The following is an 18,532-nucleotide window of genomic DNA, read 5'->3' as shown; positions in this document are numbered from 1 at the left end:
TAGAACTAGCAATAGTTAGAGACACCCAGGGCTCACCCCCTGGCGGCCTTTGCCCTGATCAGGGATAGTGGAAAACGTGCAAGTCACGAGCCACGGCCGTAAAATATACACACACACACACACACCCGGACCTCGACATTAGCTTAGATGCCTGTGTTTTCTTCTGATGATTGTCCTAATGCCCAGTTGACAACGCATTAGAAGCTTGAAGTCACCGAGGTTAATGCATGAAAGCGCAAGGATAGGGGCGAAAGATAGGATAATCAGCTAGACTATTGAAGTAAGAACTACACTAGTTAAATGGAATGGCTAGCGGTTTGGACATCGCTAGTAATCTCAGATCCTAGTCTGATTGACCCGCTCCTCCCTTCATTTCTGAACTGACAGCGGGCAGGACTGGAACGGGGTTGCATCTGCGTCTCTCCAAGGATGAAGAAGCGAGTGGGAACTGGCCAACTGAGTGTGGCTTGAGCGTGGCTTGGGAGTTATCATTGTGAGACTGCTACTGCAGCCACCACGCCTCGCGACGGTCTCCCTGACTTGCCAAGCGTTGGTTGCCAGAGGGGACCAGATGAGGGTATGGAGCCGCTCCCAGACTCTAGCTGCTCAGCCTGAAACCAGAAGTACGTATTCAAGACAGCGCTCCGTAAGGTCACCATGGCCTGGATGAGAATCGGCGCGGTATCCTGAGCTTCCCCATCTTGCGAAGACGGCGCTAGATCCGATGTCGATGTCAGATTGCTTTGGCAGCTGAGGCAAGAAGACTGCGTACCGAAATATGTTCTGTGGCAAAGAGCGATATCGAGAACAGTATCTACTCCGTGCTCCGTACTCCGTACTCCATATTGCCATGTCTACTATGTACCCCCGAGGCCCAGACCCGCAGACCGCCCAGAATCAGCAATAGAAGCCAGAAGACTCCGTAGTCCGTACTCCGTAGAGGAGTCCGCATTTCGAACTAACATGAAGATCCGCAATCAGTCCTAGAAATGGCGATGTTTGATGCCACTGGATTCGATGATTGGACAATTTAAGAAGCTAGGTAAGAGCCTAGTCAAAGTGGACACTGCAAGATTGATGATTGTGGTGCAGGTTCACAGTTCACGCCATCAGAATGGAATGCGGGACGAAGAACGATGGTGGGATCTGATGCGACGGCAGACGGCGATGGCGCCATCGATCTCGAATCACGTGCTCCTGACCCGCAGAATGGTTGCCGCAGCACGAGACTTGCAACTGCTCTTGCGTGATTCAGGCACTTTGATAATGTTTTTGAGATGAATCACTCAGGTTGGGACAGGCAAAAGATTTCACCATCTTTGCAAATTCTCCTTCTTACTATGCGCTCCAATTTATAAAGCAAGCTCTCGCTTTTATGAACTAATCTTGACACTTTTGTTTCTTATCTACTTATCGGGTTACAACTCTGTTACCACCGCCTTCCCGGGTACTCATCTCGAACCCCATATCACCTCCGACGGTCGCCACATTGATCGTGCACTCTACCTCCTCGTCTTTCTCACTTCGATCGACCTTACAGGTGACCCTCGCTGCTGCAATCTTCAACTCTCAAATCTTTGACGGGTTAGCGAAAGACCGTTGACGCACCTCGGAAGATACCTAATGAGTGGTTGAGTCTCGCTATGGATGCCCATGAACTGTCGTTGCGCGATGGTCACGGATTTTCTACCTCGACTCTGAAAGACAAGTCTGCCTCGGAAGAGAAGGCGTTGAATTTTCCAGGAGATTCTTCCTTTGCATCTTTATTCGGTCCATCTGAAATCGTCGAAGATGTTGAAACGGAGCCCGAATCTGCGCAGGACGAGCCCCACAGTTTCAACACCGCAAAAGCAATGCCCGAAAAGCTGGCCGGCAAGAACGTTGCACCCTTTCTCGCCAGACATATCCCCGAACAATACGCTCCTCTTGGGTTGCAAACTGGACAGCCGGTAGAAATCAGCAGTGCGAACTCCAGATACTGTTATCGCCACCGACCAGATCTAAAGTGCAGGCGACAAGCTGACGAACCAACAATGGACAAGTTACAAAGGGTAAGCGTTTGCTTCCATCATACAAGTGTACTATCGTTGTCAAGTGTCTTAAGTCTCGCGCTAACAGATTGCAAAGGAGCTAGAAACACTTCCACAGAGTGATCAGCAAGGCATCGCGCATGCTTGGTCGATTTTTTCTGCTGCCCCGGCGAAGCACCGGAAACTCATCCTGCAGGGAATAATGGCCCAATGTTGCTTTCCGCAACTGTCCTTCATCTCCGCAACAGTCCGCGATTTGATTCGTATCGACTTCCTCACGGCTCTCCCTCCAGAAATCTCGTTCAAAATATTATGTTATCTGGACACGACCTCTCTTTGCAAAGCCGCACAGGTCTCTAGGCGTTGGAGAGCGTTGGCCGATGATGATGTAGTTTGGCACCGAATGTGTGAACAGCATATTCATCGCAAGTGCAAGAAATGTGGTTGGGGCCTGCCTCTTCTCGATCGGAAAAGGTTGCGTGAATCTAAGCGCGAAATCGAACGCCGTGCAGCTACATGGGATATCAGCGAGCAGCCAGCGGAATCCGAAAGCAATTCTCCTGCTCCCGACACTGCAGCGTCAGGATCCAAGCGAAAACCTGAATCGGATAACGAAGACACGGCGATGGTAAAACGTCACTGCACATCGATTGTTACTCGGCCAGAGAAAAATGAGGACTACTTCAAAACGCGCTACAGACCTTGGAAGGAAGTGTATAAGGATCGCTTCAAAGTGGGCACAAACTGGAAATATGGGCGATGCTCGATCAGAGTGTTCAAGGGACACACTAACGGAATTATGTGTTTGCAATTTGAGGACAATATCCTGGCTACTGGGTCCTATGATGCTACCATCAAGATCTGGGACACAGAAACAGGCGAGGAGCTTCGCACCCTCAAGGGACACCAATCCGGCATTCGTTGTCTCCAGTTCGACGACACGAAATTGATCAGTGGCAGCCTGGATCATACTCTCAAGGTGTGGAATTGGCGGACAGGCGAATGCATATCTACCTACTCCGGTCATCATGGGGGTGTAGTTGGCCTTCATTTCGATGCCACCATTCTTGCATCTGGGTCTGTGGATAAGACCGTGAAGATCTGGAATTTCGAAGATAAGTCGACTTGTCTCCTGCGTGGGCACACCGACTGGGTCAATGCCGTCAGAGTGGACTCGGCCTCTCGAACAGTATTTTCTGCCTCGGATGACTGCACGGTACGACTCTGGGATCTCGATACCAAGTCCTGCATCAGAACATTTCACGGGCATGTTGGTCAGGTGCAGCAGGTTGTTCCACTTCCCAGGGAATTCGAATTTGAAGATCATGATGTCGAATGCGAGAACGATAACGTTAGCGTCACCCCCGGCGACAGTCCCGCTGCTTCTCCGCAGGCCATACCTGGATTTGATTCTCATACCTCAGACACTCCATCTTCTGCTTTTGGCCCGGCTTTCGACGATGGACGTCCTGCACCACCACGTTACATAGTAACCAGCGCTCTGGACTCGACAATTCGGCTGTGGGAGACCTCGTCCGGAAGGTGCTTGCGTACATTCTTTGGCCACCTGGAAGGAGTGTGGGCTTTAGCGGCCGACACCCTCCGCATCGCTTCGGGGGCTGAGGACCGCATGGTCAAAATCTGGGATCCCAGGACTGGCAAATGCGAGCGCACATTTACAGGGCATTCAGGACCAGTGACCTGCATCGGCCTTGGCGACAGCCGTTTCGCTACAGGCAGCGAAGATTGCGAAGTGCGTATGTACAGTTTCCAGAGCTGAAATGCTTCTTTCCTTTTGCTATTTTGTTACTCGTTAATACCCCTGGGCTGGCGTTCTATCTTTTCCCACATTTCGGGCTGAATTTTCTAGGGCTAAGAGCATAAGGTGTCTGGCGTCATTCAACAAGCTAGGACCAGGGAAGGTCCACCATGTATCTTAATGGTAGTAAATGAAACAGATTCTCACAAAGCTATCTACCTAGTTGGTTTTCCTGATTCTTCCCCCGCCCTGCTTGTTTACCAAGGAAGGTGGTTAGGTGTAGGAAGGTGGTTCTAGATCAACCAAATTCTCGAAACAACTACTACACATAATGATGTCTGACCTGCCCTCGACAAACTCACAACTGTCCCCTTTGGGCTTGACTTATTTCTGTTCATCTTCCTCCAATAAAAGTACTTCAGCCATTTCTATTATCGATATCATCATTCCTCCTAATACTCAAACATGAACGAACCGCCGTCTTACCCCAGCTCAGAACATGACTTTGATGTCAACGAGCCGTCATATCGAGGCCTATACGATCGCTTGAGCCTACACCACTACAGCTATGTTTCCTCCTCTGATCCTGAAGCCGGCACGGCTCCTCTGCCTAAGAGGGAGTGGATGACACCGCTACGGGATGGCTTCATGACCCTCTTTCGGGCCCTAGCTAGGAAACGGTGGGATATGAAAGCAACGTTCGATGATATGGCGAACGCGTCGCTCGCTCTCTTGAAGCTGGCTGTGATCGTTATGATGATAGCGGTGGCGGTTATCATGGCAATACTTGTACTTTGTCTTGGCATATCTACAGCAAGATCCTTGCTGTCATAGGATGGGTTGGTACTGGGACAGCGTGTGAGGTTGAAAGGTGGATTTTTGAACGTTGTGTTTGCTTGCTGAGAGTCTGGCGTCCTGAGCTGGGCTGGTCTTCTTGCTTTTCTGGATGCTTAATGCTGAATTTGTTAAGCTGGGGAGTGTAAGATGTTTGGTGCCAATCAATGTGTGATTTTAAGGGCTAGGGCTTGCTGACCCTCGTGGAAAGAAGTAAGATAATATAAGTCTGTATGTAACCTCATTGAACTTCCATCCTACATACCCAGGGATAGAACAGGACGACCTCCAGACCGATGAACGATCCTATCAACGTCGATTCCTTCCTCTCAAAATCAATGGACAGGTCAGTCCTGAATACACCTCCCTTTCAGCTACTGACGTGGACGAAGTGCAAGCCCGGCATAAAGAAACGAGAGGCCAGACTTCCGGTGGTGATCCCGCAACACAATCGAAGGTATCTCGATCTGGAGGGTGTCTATGGTAGAAACTCTCTAAAGGCGCACTCGCTATCACCGCGCTCGCTAATGTCCTTGTTGTCTGTTGTTGGCGATTCTTGTGAGGATCAATTCTGCAAAAGCTATAGTGGCATGGATATTTGATTGAGGACCAGGTGATGCTTCGACAGCTTCGGGGCTTAGTCTTTGCTGGTTGGCATTGCTGCGGTTCCACGGATCTGGGCACAGATAACTAAGGAAGGAGAGATGTATATGGTGTCTCTCTTCTCGTCGGCTCCCTTTTGGGATGTTCGCGTCCATAGTCGGACTTGCTCAAGGCTCTAGATAGATCTTTGTCAACGTGTTCTATGGTAGGTACATTTGACTCATTTACATCTTTGAGTAAGATATGCAGCACCATAGCTACCTAGGCATCCTTATGTTAACATGACCACATATGTAGATTACTCCCCCTAGCCCTATTCAGTTAAATGTCTTTGGTGCATTCGTCTTCTACTGTCTTTCTCAACAACCACTATCAACATCAATCATCCATCTATTAGGATTACTTGGAATTTCTTAGTCTTTGCTCTATCCGACTCCGATCTCAAGGCCTAGCAAAATGTCTTCAAATGGACAGCCGCCTCCTTACCCGGACCTAAAACTGGGACAGCCTCGGGAGGATAGTATGCAAGGCGATACTAGCAGCCTTTACGAACAGCGGATGCGGTATTGCTGCTGCATGTTGGACCCTCTTTATTGTTGCGGTGATTGCTTTGCAATATTTCTGGTTTTGTTTCTAGGAATTCTAGTTGTCTCGTTCTTTGCCACAATCATCATACTTGGTATCTTTTTTGATGATGAATGAGAAAACCTGGACACTTTAATGGTTCTGGGTGGCTGTGTTCATTGATTGAATGGCTATGTTCGCTGTACTTTGCTACTGAGCGCAACCCTTTGCTTTTGATTGTTGCAGGTTTTAGTCAATGATGCTCGGATCCAGGAACCTGCGCTATAAAGAAACTCGAAGAAAAAGTTGCTTTTACTGCCCCAGGCAACTACCTATTGATTGAGGTAATCTTATGTCAACATTACCACCATATCTTGCAAGATGGGTGTCTACTCCCTTGTCCTTTAAGCTTCCATGCATTCTCCCGACTGCCCGACACTATCGGTCTCAATATACATATATATACCTTGAGCTTTTGCACTCTGCCTACGCTCAAGATAAAGCAAAATGCATCCCAATCATGAGATAATCGAGGACCAGCCTCCTGCGTACCCATACCCGGACTTAGAGCTGGGATGGATCCCTCCTCAACCGCCTCAGAGGAACCAGGCACTTGGAAAGACAGGCAGTGACGATGCATATGGTTCCTTTGCTACACCAGCAAACAGTGTACAGACTGTTATTGTGGAGTGATTAGCAGAACTGGGACTCTGTTGACGCTTGCGGTGGGGTTTGTTCCCGCCATAATGATATTCGTTAATGTGTTGACAAATAAGACTTCTACCACCTTCATGCGCAAGCTGCTGGTGAGGACTGAGCTGTGAAGACGCTGCTAGAGTGGTCATTGCTAGAAGGAATCACTTGCTTCAGATGTTCTTCTAGATTTTGGAGTTGTCGCTATGTCTTGATTCTTGAACCTCAGGGTTCAACGGCTTGGGGTCGAGGTGAAACCAATAATGGAAACTTTGCTTCTCATTTCTCATCTTTACGGAAGCTTTCCATAGATTGCGATTGCTAATACTAAGCATGGTCACGAAGCGAGAGGGAGCCATCAGATTGTAACACTCGAGTATCATTTCACAATTGGATGTGGTCGTGTCTCAGCAAGGTATACACTAAAGACGACGTCCTTTCACTTTTGACCAAAAGTAATGAGGGTGTTTGACAATTCTGAAACGTCTGAAGATCAAGGGCTTGATTAATTTACTCTGACGGGTCAGACTAATACATATTGCATTCACTTCATCTGAGACCAACTCGAGAAATTTGCTCATCTTCAAGAGAGCATCTCAACTGAGGACTGTGTTACAGCACATGCCTATCATCTTATGGACGTCTCCGTTGTTTCAGTCTATATTCTCTGACCCGTATTTGAATTTACATTCACATTACCTGAATCTCAGACTGGGATGCCTGATGGCAGGTTGGTGGTTTTGATGGGCACGTAACAGTTACGATTTCTGGTATGTTATCCTTTGGAAACACCTTATACTTCGTTCATTGCTGCTTGTATGCATTGCATGCTCTCAGTATTCATGCAAAGAGCCTTCTCATCCTCGACCCAATCTAGTACTTCTAGATCTTGCACCATCTTATGCTTGATGCGCCCCCCATTGAGCAGTTCCCTCCCCATATACTCCCAATACCTGCAGCTCCTCTTTTCATCATGGCATATACGCTGCAAAGACTAGAACAAGCCATTGAGCTTTTCCGGAGTCCGAGCGTCAGACTGGTTGGAACCCTTGCTGACGAATGCAAGTACTCCTTACGGAAGCGGCGCTCGAAGGGCAAACAGGCCATCCCATCGAGCTGGCTTGATGACGACAGTGACAGCGACTATAGCCCGAGGCAGGAAACGTCGGATTCCAAGCGAAAGCGTGCATCTCGTACAGAAGACTCAACTCGACCAAAAAAACAAGCTCGAAGCCCGGAACGATTGATTGTTACCATGGCCTTGAAATCAATAACTGGAAGGGCGTTTCTTACTGCTCTCCCCATGTCCGAGGTAGACATTCCGCCTGAAGATAATGAGCAGTTGGAGCAGTACTGGAACGTAGCCGACTGCACGGTTGAATCGGCATCGAACTCGCGATACTCGCTCCGGAAGCGAGAAGGCCCGCAAGAGGGCAACGGCCGGCTTGTAGATCTGGATGAAGCAGCAGCCAAGGGGTGTTGGGTGTGCCGCAAGATCCATCAAGACTGTTCACTCCTCGAAGATCAGTTTGCATATCCTTGCCAGACTTGCAAGGAGGACAATATCGATTGCGAGCTGATCATCCCTCCCGAGTGGAAAAGAGCCTGTGAGAGATGCAGACGCTCAAGAAAGACATGCTCCTACAGCCACGGCGAAACCGAACACAGTTTGCCTTGTGAGCAATGTCAAGCGACAGGAATTCCTTGTATCGCTGGCCCAGCAAAGAGCAAACCGCCGCTAGAGCCAAGGACGAAGAAAGAGGAACACGAGAGCTGTGGGGGCACTGGTGACTCTGGGTCTATTTGGGACACAATTCCCCCTCTCCCTGCAAATGACGAGCCCGATGACCCAGTTTCCATCGCACCAGCCCTGAAGAACTGCAACACCCGGATTATCCACACATCCTTGGCCCATCCGGTGGACTTTGCCTATGAGCCACCACCAGACGGCACGAATCCTTGTCACTGGTGTAGCAATTTCGTGTATGGCATCATGGGACTGGGCAGAAGGGCCGTGGAAGTCATCGATTTCGGTGATGGGAGATATGTGGAGATAAAAAAAGGGCATGTCAAAGATGGTCATGAGCCCAGTCGAATGTGCGTCACCTGTGCATTGGAGAGAATCCACATCGTGAACTGCTCAGGTCACTGCATCGTCCCTCTGAAAGGGTATAAAGTAGACACCTTCAACTTCGACGCTGCCTATAACAGCTTGATCCCGACCCCAGGAAAGGCCCCGAAACGGATCAACCCGTGGTGTTCTCTCTGCCCGAATCCAGCATTTTTTGGCTGCAGCACTCTCCAGCTTGTGAACAAGTACCAGGAGCCCGTCGCACCGACCTCACCCCATGCGCGAGGATGCGGCTTATTGCTTTGCGAACGGTGCGAGTTGTTGATGCGAGCCTACCGTGGGAATCTGGCCAAGGTGGTTGCCAAGAACGACCAGGGAAATGCAGAGTTTGGAAGTCGGGCTGATGTTGTATATATTCTGCCTGGAAATGACCTTTATCGCTTCTATACCAAGGCGTGAAGATGATTGAAGAAAATAGAAAGAGAGGTGGAAGCAGATGGAAAGGGAGCAAGCTGTAACTAGGATGATTAGTACCTTGGTGACTCGACTACTTTAATCGCAGCAGAGGAAGTTGAATTTGACTCGAGATTGTGTCTTTCCCACAATACGTGGACAATATCAGAAGATACAACCTTAACCCGTCCACTCAGCCGGATGCCCGTGATTCTGCTTTCGTCTTCTTCAATAATAGCAACTGTCAAGATGAGTGGTGTTGACGGTCAACACTCTGAGCCAGTCAAGGGCTGGCACAATAAGGTAGAGACCATCATCACGATCATGAATCAATCTTCTTCTGTTTCTTCTATTGTTATCCTGCATCATCTGAAGAACACAATAGAGAAAGTCAGAGACTCGAGACGAGCACGGTGAAATAATATCTCGCATATGCAGCCATCTCCTGCTCTGCCTCTTTCTTTCCTCCCTGGTTTGCTCACAAGACGATCAACTTCACCACGCACACTCTCCTAACTTCATCAATATCACGACACTAAAAGAAGAAGAATCAAAAGCACTTGCCAATTTCAAGAGTGGACTAGATTCAACCCTATCCAGTCTCCGTCTTTTAGTTTCAATCCCCACAGTTGCCTTTTTTTTCGCCTCAACCACTCAGCAGGGACTGGCGACCGGGACGGACTGACTAAACGACGATTCCCGCCTGGACGGTCGTCGGATTTTCTTTTCGATTCATTTCTTTTCCTCCCCTCACTTGGCGGGTTTTCTTGTCCTTATTTTTTTTAGAAACTTGTTTTTATATGCTGGTTTATTTTTTAAACATCATTCAGTTCTTTATCATCAAGTCATCATCTACTGGCCTGTCTTTTCAATCGACCATTCATCGTGTTACCCAGAGCTGCCACGAGACGTGCGCAGCTCACCGTCACGACGTCTTCCACAAAGCGCCGTAAGGTTGCAGAGCCTCGCAGACCAGGAGGAGCCCTTCCGGGTTTGTCGTTTGCCTCGCAGGCTGGAAGACGTCACAGTCAACACTCCCGTTCCGACTCGTCTTCCGTGCCACAAAATCCTCGCCCATCGTCTACGTCTGGGTCGAATCGAAGTCAAAGCCCTTCTGTGCCCCCGTCTCCTCGCTACATTCCCGCCCATTTGCAAGAAGAAGTGCTTGGCACGGCCGCCGTCCGCTCCCCGACCCCGGAATCCGCCAGTAGTGCCGCCGACTACCCTTCGATCGCCTGCGCAGGACTCACCCTACACAGCGACGCTATGACGGATATGTCTGGTTCCGATAAAAGAGATGGCAGCGTTCCGCCTGCTGGAGGTGACGTTCGGTCATCCTCTCCGGGTATCAAACGGTCGGCTCCTAACGTCGACCAGGATGTGGAGATGGATCTAGGTTCGACGGAGAAGGGATCTGTTTCTCTGTCCCAGCACACAGACGCGATGGATACGACTACGGCGGAGGGAAACGCGAACGATAATGATGACAACTCTGGGCCAGACAACGTCTATCCCACACCATCCAGCATGTCGACCTTTACCGCCCCCACGGCGACCCGAAACGAATCCAAGGCCCAAGCCTCCAGCTCGTCCCACGACCTCCCTTCCATCGACGACCAAGTCGCTCAAGTGACCTGTACCATGGCCCAGCCGTTGAAGGAGAAACAGAAGGGATATCTGGTCTCTATGTCTTGGCTGAAGCGGGTGCTCGCTCGCAGCTCGACCCATGCTGACAAGGCAGATAAGTCGGCAGCTGAAGGAGAAATCGGTCCTGTGGATAACTCGGACCTTGTGCTGGTCACTGACCCGGCGATTACCGGCTTCATGGACGAGGCAGGAGAGCCCTTTGTTCCCTTGCGTCCAGGTCTGCAGATGGGAGAGGACTTTGAGATCGTGCCCCAGGAAGGCTGGGACCTGATCATGCAGTGGTACGGCTTGGCCGATCAATCGCCAGCCATTGTTCGCTATGCTCACAACACCGTGGAGGAGGGTGATACTCAAAATATTCAACACGAGCTCAATCCTCCAATCTTCACTGTTCTGAAGCTAGCAAACCCGGCAGCAGGGACCACTCCACAGAGTCTACGAGAGAAGAATATGCCACCTGCAAAGGTGTTGTCCAGCCGACACACCAACTTCCAAAGGTGGCTGAAGCAAGTGAAGGGACTTGCCAATATTGACATGTCTACCAAGGTCCGTGTATGGAGAATCCTCGGGGGACTGGGAAGTGCGACGGCATCGGCTGCAATCACTCCCGCTGCGTCACGGAGCGCTTCTCCGGCACCTACGGCCTCCCTGGTCGCCAATGCCGGCAACAACCTTGTGCTTGACCTCAATACCTTTCTCTCATTGTCGGACGGCGCTCAGCGAGAACTGGTCGATAACGTCAAGGATCAGACCAATAATCCCAATTTCAACGGTCGATCTACCTTGGATCGAGTTGGCTTGTCTACCAGTGATGTAGTGGTACTCGAGGAGCGCGTTGGTGGAGAGTGGGCTTCAGAAGTATCCAAAAAGACCCTCGATCGCCTGGGTGTTCCGAGTGGCAGTATGAAGAATGGCGTTCCTGCCAAGCTCAAGAACAAGAGTCCTACCAACAGTGGTAGATCATCGCCCGCTCCAGAACCTATAAGGGGCCGACGTAAAGACGGAAAGCCCAGGGGGTGCACGGGATTGAGCAACCTCGGAAACACCTGCTACATGAACTCCGCTCTACAGTGCGTGCGCAGTGTGGAGGAACTCACCTACTACTTCCTGAGTATGTACTCTCGCCTTTCCTTTTGGCCTGTGACTGCTATCTTACTGACCATTTTCGGTAGATGATGTGTATAAGAGAGATCTCAACCCCAGTAATCCTCTCGCCCATAACGGTGACGTGGCCAAGGCGTACGCGAACCTTCTTCGTATGATCTATGACGAAGCGGGTCAGTCGTCGTTCGCTCCCCGCCAGTTGAAACATACCATTGGTCGTTATGGTCCAGCATTCTCGGGATACGGGCAACAGGATTCACAGGAATTTCTGCTGTTCCTGCTGGATGGGCTGCAAGAAGATTTGAACAGAATCCAGAAGAAGCCATATATCGAGAAGCCAGACTCCACGGACGAGATGGTCCACGACAAGGAGGCTCTCAAAGAGTTTGCCAATAAATGCTGGGACATTTACAAAGCCCGCAATGACTCGGTCATCACGGATCTCTTTGCGGGCATGTACAAGTCGACTCTTGTTTGTCCTGTCTGCGAGAAGGTCAGCATCATCTTTGATCCATTCAACAATCTTACGCTTCAGCTTCCGATCGAGAATCTTTGGAGCAAGGAGATCTTCTTTTTCCCTCTCCACCGCAAGCCCGTCCTTGTTGACGTGGAAATTGATAAGAACGCCAGCATCAAGGCGCTCAAGGAGTTCGTGGCCAAGAAGATGGGCTCGGATCCTCAGCGTCTCGTCATGGCTGAAATTTACAAGTGCAAGTTCTACAAGATGTTCGATAACGCTGCGTCCATTGCCGATTGCCAGATTGGCGGAGGCGATGACATCGCAATCTTCGAGGTTGAGTCCGTGCCCACCAACTACAACCCCGACAAGCCCCAGAAGAGTTACTTTTCTTATGGTCGTTCAGACTATGAGGAAGTTCCAAGCTTTGACTCACCCAAGGCAGACCGAATGCTTGTGCCCATCTTCAACCGGCAATGCCGGTCAAAGTCAAATAACAGCCGAAATATGCAGCGGTCACTCTTCGGCGCTCCTTTGTATGTTATTATCAACAGAGAAGAGGCTCTAAACTACGATGCCATCCTCCGCAAAGTTCTTGAAGCTGTTGCCACGTTGACAACACGAGACATTCTCAATGAGGAGAACATCATGGGAGCTGATGAGCAAGAGGCGACTCAGGAGGATTCGGATACCGTTGTGATGAATGAAGACGATGCACAGTCTGCAGATTCTAAAATCAAGACCTCGTCTGTGGACGGTGAGGATGGTTTGGTGGACGTCTCCATGCCTCACGCTTCGGACGAGATGGACACTCCTTCACAAGACGCCAAGCGTGAAAATGCTGTTTCGAGCCCTGGCAGCTCTATTGTACCTGGCCTCCGGAGCCTCTTCGATATGAAGATCGTCAAATCATCCCACGAGGTTGTGCCTCTCGGCTGGTCTTCAGTGGACGAGATCAAGGACTATCCATTGATGTTGTCCAGGGTCAAGGCACAGTTGTCTAGCAAACAGAAGGTAAACACCCGCAGGAGTATATGTATTACAGAAGACAGGCAAACTGACAACAGTGTAAAAGTCGCAGACAACATCCGGTACAGTGACCGAGCGAAAGACCAGTGATGACTCGGATCGGGATGCAAGCGCCGGCAGTGCTTCAGACAGTGACTCTGACATGTTCGCCAACATCAGTCGCCCTAAGGCTGTAAAGCCCCAATCCAACGAGCGCCCTCTGATCCGCCCGGGCGAAGGTATTGTGCTGGATTGGACCGATCAAGCCCACGATGCCCTATTTGGTGGGGACAAGAAGGACACTGACGGGCTACGTGGAACACCTACATGGACCAACGTGGAGCGCATTCCTGATCCAGAACTCGCCAAACGCCGTGATCTTCGCCGGAACCAAAAGAAGAGGGGCGTTACGCTCTATGAATGTCTTGACGAGTTCAACAAAGAGGAGATTCTTTCCGAGAATGATGCATGGTACTGCCCTCGCTGCAAGGAGCATCGCAGAGCCAGCAAGAAGTTTGAATTGTGGAAGACTCCCGACATCCTTGTCATGCACCTCAAGAGATTCAGCGCCAGCAGGGGTTTCAGGGACAAACTGGATGTCCTGGTCGACTTTCCCGTTGAAGGGCTGGACATGAGCGGCCGTGTCGAAGCGCCTGAAGAGGGAAAGAGCCTAATTTATGATCTCTTCGCGGTTGATAACCACTACGGTGGATTAGGAGGCGGTCACTATACGGCCTACGCGAAGAACTTTATGAGTGGCGAATGGAACGAGTACAATGGTAAGAGCCTTCTGTGACCGCGTTCCTTCAAGAATAACTGTGTTTACTGACGAGAACTGGTAGATTCGTCTGTCTCACGACCAATTGATCCCCAAAGTGTGGTGACTCCCGCCGCCTATCTATTGTTCTACCGTCGCCGTTCTGACCGCCCGCTGGGCGGAAAGGTCTTGGAAGAAATCACCGAGTCGTCGACTCGACCAGCCAGCGAGGACAACTCCCCGGCTGGGTCCCGTGGGCAGTCGCCTTCGGGGGACGGGCGGCGTCTCGGCGGCTCCTCCCGCAATGGGTCGTCGAGCGCCTTAGCCGGAGTCGGAGCAGCTCACCAAGCGGGAGATGGTGGTTTGCGAACCGGAATCCGGGCGAGGAACGAGGACAGTGATGACGACGATGATGAGTCGCCTCCCGTCTATTCAGACAGCCCAGCCGCTGGCGAGCAGAGCCTTGCGAAAGCAAACCGACTGGAAGGTATGAGCTTTGATGAAGACGAGTTCGGCGATGGAGCCTATGCCAACCCGCTCCCCTACTCAAGCCAGCCCACGTGGTCCTTCGACCGAGTCACAGATGCTCATGGCCTTTCACAGATGACCACAGTACCTCCGGGATCCATCTCTGATGACGAGGATTTGTTCGACGACGATGCCAGCAACAAAGCGGTGGGCGGGGGAGATCTCAGCGACTCCGACTTGCGCCTCGCCGCATTGACCGGAAGTCCAGTCGGTCAGGGAGTATTCCCAGGCACGCCCATGGAGGAGGAAGCTCCGATCCAGGACATCCCTCCGCCACTAGACGGCGATGACGATGAAGATTTACCCGTGGTGGAGCTACGAGTGAATGATGAAGACCGGATCGTCTCGGACTGAGCGAAATGCCGGCCTGGTCAAGTTATGAGGCGATTATCGCGGAGGAATCACGCTTGTTGCATGGCTGATGAATACCGCGATGAAGTCGACGACTAGTTATTTTTCTCTTACCTGATGGTACCTCCTCTGTCTGGTGAGGAGCGATGTCTGCATCGCTCATCCTTAGCCAGCCATTCTTGGTGTTCATACATAATTATTGTTTGGAAATGGGTGTTGAGGGTCTGTGTTTGAATCTACTACTCGATGGGTGGCCGATACGAGCTGTCATGCATTTACATTGTGTCTACGAAGAGTCATGAAGGTGCATCTGGTGAGCACCGTGTTCAAAAGCATTGTTATTTTGTCTGGGACGGTAGAGGATTTTCAGACGGCTCCTCCCTCTTTGCATCATAAAGTGTTTTCCTTTTATCAGATTTTCTCATTCTGGGAAACGGTAGAACATCTGGAATGAGTGGTACAGTACTTGTTCATAAGTAAGACATGGGAAGTGACAATGTCTCGAGTGTCCATCAGATGGCCGAGCAGATGACCGATGAAGCTGTCACCTGCTCAAGAGCCTCACCATCACCACTTGTCATCTCTCTAATCTAAGACTTATTTCCAAGTAAGAGAATTTTCGGAACGTCATAGCCTCTTTGATTATTCACATGGAGATCCAGATGAAAGAAGTGGTTTATCATCTGATACTTCCCGCGATATATATAACTCACCTGTTCCTTCCTCTACAACCCAAACCTCACCAGACAACCCAAAATGCCCTTCTTTCCCCGTAAACCAATAAGCACTGCAACCGCATGGACGATCAAGAATTACCCATAGCCTTATGCCTCTTGCTCATCTGCACCCTCGCCGTTCTTCTACTGGTCAAACCTCCCTCACCCACCTGCGCTTCTTCCTCGCATCTTCCCGTCATATAACGCCTCGTCCATCAATCAATCAGAACCTCATCCACTACTCATCAACCAGAAAGACCCAACTCTGCGCAAAATGTCCAAAGAAGCAAGCGCAACGGCCGACGAAGACCCGACGCCTCACCCGACCATCCGCCTCCACAGCACAAATACGAATACAAACGTTGCAATGACAGGCTATACCGCGACCAACCCACTAGACATCCACCAATACCCCCCTCGACGGCGGAGTCTCCTCCTCAGCGATAGCGAGATCAGCGTTCTGGATCTTGGTCCTAGTCTTGAGTTTGACGGGGAGGAGGGGACGCTCCGTCTACGCGAGGGGAAGCATAGCCCGCGTGATTGTTCGCGGGGTAGTCGGGCGGAAGATGGGAAACGGGGGCAGGGGTCGTTGGCTGTGCCTGGGCGACAGGCTTCGGTGGAGGAGAGTGGTGGTGGTGGTGGTGCGGCTGTGAGGATCATTTCGTCGCCTTTGTTGTCGCCGTTACGGACGACGAAGGGGAATAGTGTCAAGGTTAGGGAGTGGGGGTCGAATGCGGATAAGGGGGTCGAAGGGAAGAGGTTGGAAGAGGGGTGAATTCAAGTCTATTTTGGGACAGGCGATGATAGGGGGGAGGTTATTGAGGTTGTTGATGATGCCTCTTGGAACGGGTATGTTGCCGGTGATAGATTGCCGGCGTTCATTGGTTTGGTGTTTGTGCTTTGAGTCGGTAGAGATAGACTACTGGGCGACCAGAGGGCTGAGTGCGTATAGATGTGGTGTATATATCTTAGACTGAAGACGTTTCTCTGCTGTTTATTACCATGAAGTCGTTGCATTATTGGAGACTATGCATTATTTGCATTCGATCTAGGGCATGTCTATGTGCGTCTTATCTAGTCTATCCTGATTTGATCGTCGCATCTACTGGGCGACAGGCCAGCCGTCCACGTATTTCAACGGATTATATCCCAGTCGAGCCTCCTGGAACCAATTAGTCGTTGACTCTTCAGATCCTGGAATGTTCTTACCCAAAAGTCATAGCTTATAGTTTTGTTCACTGGAAAGGTCAGCGTCTACCTCGATCTCTGTACCGATCAGAGTACTTACAGTAATGATAGTATAGAGTGTCACCGCTCTTCTCTGACAACACTCCCTGCCCCCCTGGTGCGTAAACGTCGCGGTTGGAGGCATACACGATCTCTCCGCCACCGTTGGCTAGGTCCCTGCCTTGCTTATCCACGAATGGCCCCCGGGGGCTCTTGGATCGACCAACTCGGATGCTATATCTGTTGCAGATGTCAGGACCTACATTGCCGATTCAGCGGAGAGATCACTTACTCTCTTCCTGGGGGAGGTAGATTCTTCGCGTTGAACTTGCAACACTTTCCATAGCTGAACCAGAGATAATACCATGGCTCATGGTATGAGAGAAAACTTCCCTCGATGGGACGGGCACCCGACGGCTCCCGGCACAGCGGGTTGGGGTTGTTGCTCCCCGGTAGCGGCGCCTTCTCCATGTACACCAGCTGCCGTGCCTCGGATTTCGTCTCACCTGCCACTGAAATCAGGGCCTTGTCTAGCGGCACCTGCCAGATGCCCGACCAGAAGCTCCCAAACATTAGGTATGCTTGACCGTCTTCTGCGACGATCGCACTGGGATCGATGGTATTGGAGGTAGTAAACGGGTGTTCTCCCGACCCCCTTCCTGTCCCGGACTGCACAAGCGCACCGTGGTCCGTCCAAGCCCCAGGGCCGGGCGACTTGGATGTGGCAACGCCAATGGCACTGTCCCGGCATCCGGAGTGACTGACGGCGTAGAAGCAGTAGTACGTGTCGCCGTGGCGGATGGTCTGCGGCGCCCAGGGGGCTTTCCGGTCGCCCTTGGGGATCACGCTGTCCGCGGCGAGGACGGTGCCGGTGTGTTTCCACGGCCCGTCGAGACTGGGTGCTTGGTGGATGAGAATATGCTCGCCTACACTGTACGAGTAGTACGTGTCATCGACGTGGATGATGCTCGGGTCATGGATTTTGAAGTCAGTAGCATGCGTGGGCGGGAAAGGGTCTTCAGGCTGCGGGTGAGGTTGAGGTGTCTGTTGCGGCTGTTGCGGTTGTTGTGTCTCCTGCGTGGAATTCTGCGGTATGCGCGTACATAGTGCCCAAGTGACAAGGCAGAAGAGGGCGATCAGCACGACCATTTTGATGACACGACGGCGAGCGGTTGATGGCCAAATTGACCCGGGCCGTGACGGAGATTGGCCTCCGAGCCGCGTATAAGACGGCAGAAGCCATGCTGAGAACTCGGATGCCCTGGCAATCATCCCGGACAGGAGTGTATGCCTCTGAATTTCATCATTGCGGAGCATCTGATGGAACTGCTACGGGGCGATGTGGTACATAACCATCTAGGGAGGCAGACAGATGTGAGGTCCGTGATATGTAGGGCTCGCGGATCGCGGGAAAACTCCTGGGTCCTCGCTCCTTCTTTTGGAGCTGATCCAAATGATGATTGTGGAGCACCGAGCGAGTGGTTCAAAGTGCAAAAGACGTCGCCAATGATGGCAGCAAGCAAGAAGTGGTGACAATAGCACCAACTCGCGATCCACCAGCGGTAAGGAGATATGCACTCAAGCCAGGACCATTACGTTGCTACTGGCAGTGGTACCTGGTAAGTGACGTTCCTGATCCCTAGGGTCTGTTAAAATTTCGATCCTGAATAGTTTGGATGCAAGGACAGATCATTGGCCAGTAAAATGGGTGCAAAGGAAGAAGAAATGTA

At 51.0% G+C, this 18,532-nt stretch overlaps 5 protein-coding genes across 5 annotated transcripts; 4 read left to right on the top strand and 1 right to left on the bottom strand.

Moving 5' to 3' along the window:
* Window positions 1-1,643: 1,643 nt before the first annotated feature.
* CDV56_108658 (F-box/WD repeat-containing protein) lies at window positions 1,644-3,810 on the top strand (the record flags this gene model as incomplete). Its single annotated transcript, XM_026762277.1, has 2 exons — window positions 1,644-2,051; window positions 2,128-3,810. The coding sequence occupies 2 exons, from the start codon at window positions 1,644-1,646 to the stop codon at window positions 3,808-3,810; spliced, it is 2,091 nt and encodes a 696-aa protein (XP_026615612.1).
* A 3,574-nt stretch (window positions 3,811-7,384) lies between these two features.
* Window positions 7,385-9,013, top strand: CDV56_108542 (putative C6 finger domain protein; the record flags this gene model as incomplete). The annotated part of the gene is made up of 1 exon (XM_026762161.1): window positions 7,385-9,013. One exon carries the CDS (start codon window positions 7,385-7,387, stop codon window positions 9,011-9,013), a length of 1,629 nt encoding a protein of 542 aa, XP_026615611.1.
* Window positions 9,014-13,974: 4,961 nt separating this feature from the next.
* Window positions 13,975-14,862, top strand: CDV56_108387 (putative ubiquitin-specific protease UBP12; the record flags this gene model as incomplete). The annotated part of the gene is made up of 2 exons (XM_026762006.1): window positions 13,975-14,002; window positions 14,066-14,862. The coding sequence occupies 2 exons, from the start codon at window positions 13,975-13,977 to the stop codon at window positions 14,860-14,862; spliced, it is 825 nt and encodes a 274-aa protein (XP_026615610.1).
* Window positions 14,863-15,849: 987 nt separating this feature from the next.
* CDV56_108350 (uncharacterized protein) lies at window positions 15,850-16,350 on the top strand (the record flags this gene model as incomplete). Its single annotated transcript, XM_026761969.1, has 1 exon — window positions 15,850-16,350. The coding sequence occupies one exon, from the start codon at window positions 15,850-15,852 to the stop codon at window positions 16,348-16,350; it is 501 nt and encodes a 166-aa protein (XP_026615609.1).
* Window positions 16,351-16,677: 327 nt separating this feature from the next.
* CDV56_108309 (arabinan endo-1,5-alpha-L-arabinosidase) lies at window positions 16,678-18,119 on the bottom strand (the record flags this gene model as incomplete). The annotated part of the gene is made up of 4 exons (XM_026761928.1): window positions 16,678-16,737; window positions 16,785-16,813; window positions 16,864-17,042; window positions 17,095-18,119. 4 exons carry the CDS (start codon window positions 18,117-18,119, stop codon window positions 16,678-16,680), a joined length of 1,293 nt encoding a protein of 430 aa, XP_026615608.1.
* Window positions 18,120-18,532: the final 413 nt, after the last annotated feature.

This window comes from Aspergillus thermomutatus (genome assembly GCF_002237265.1).
Source record: "Aspergillus thermomutatus strain HMR AF 39 chromosome Unknown NODE_62, whole genome shotgun sequence".
NCBI lineage: Eukaryota > Fungi > Ascomycota > Eurotiomycetes > Eurotiales > Aspergillaceae > Aspergillus > Aspergillus thermomutatus.
Note: the sequence above shows the minus strand (reverse complement) of the source record. Positions and strands in the feature narration are given on the sequence as shown.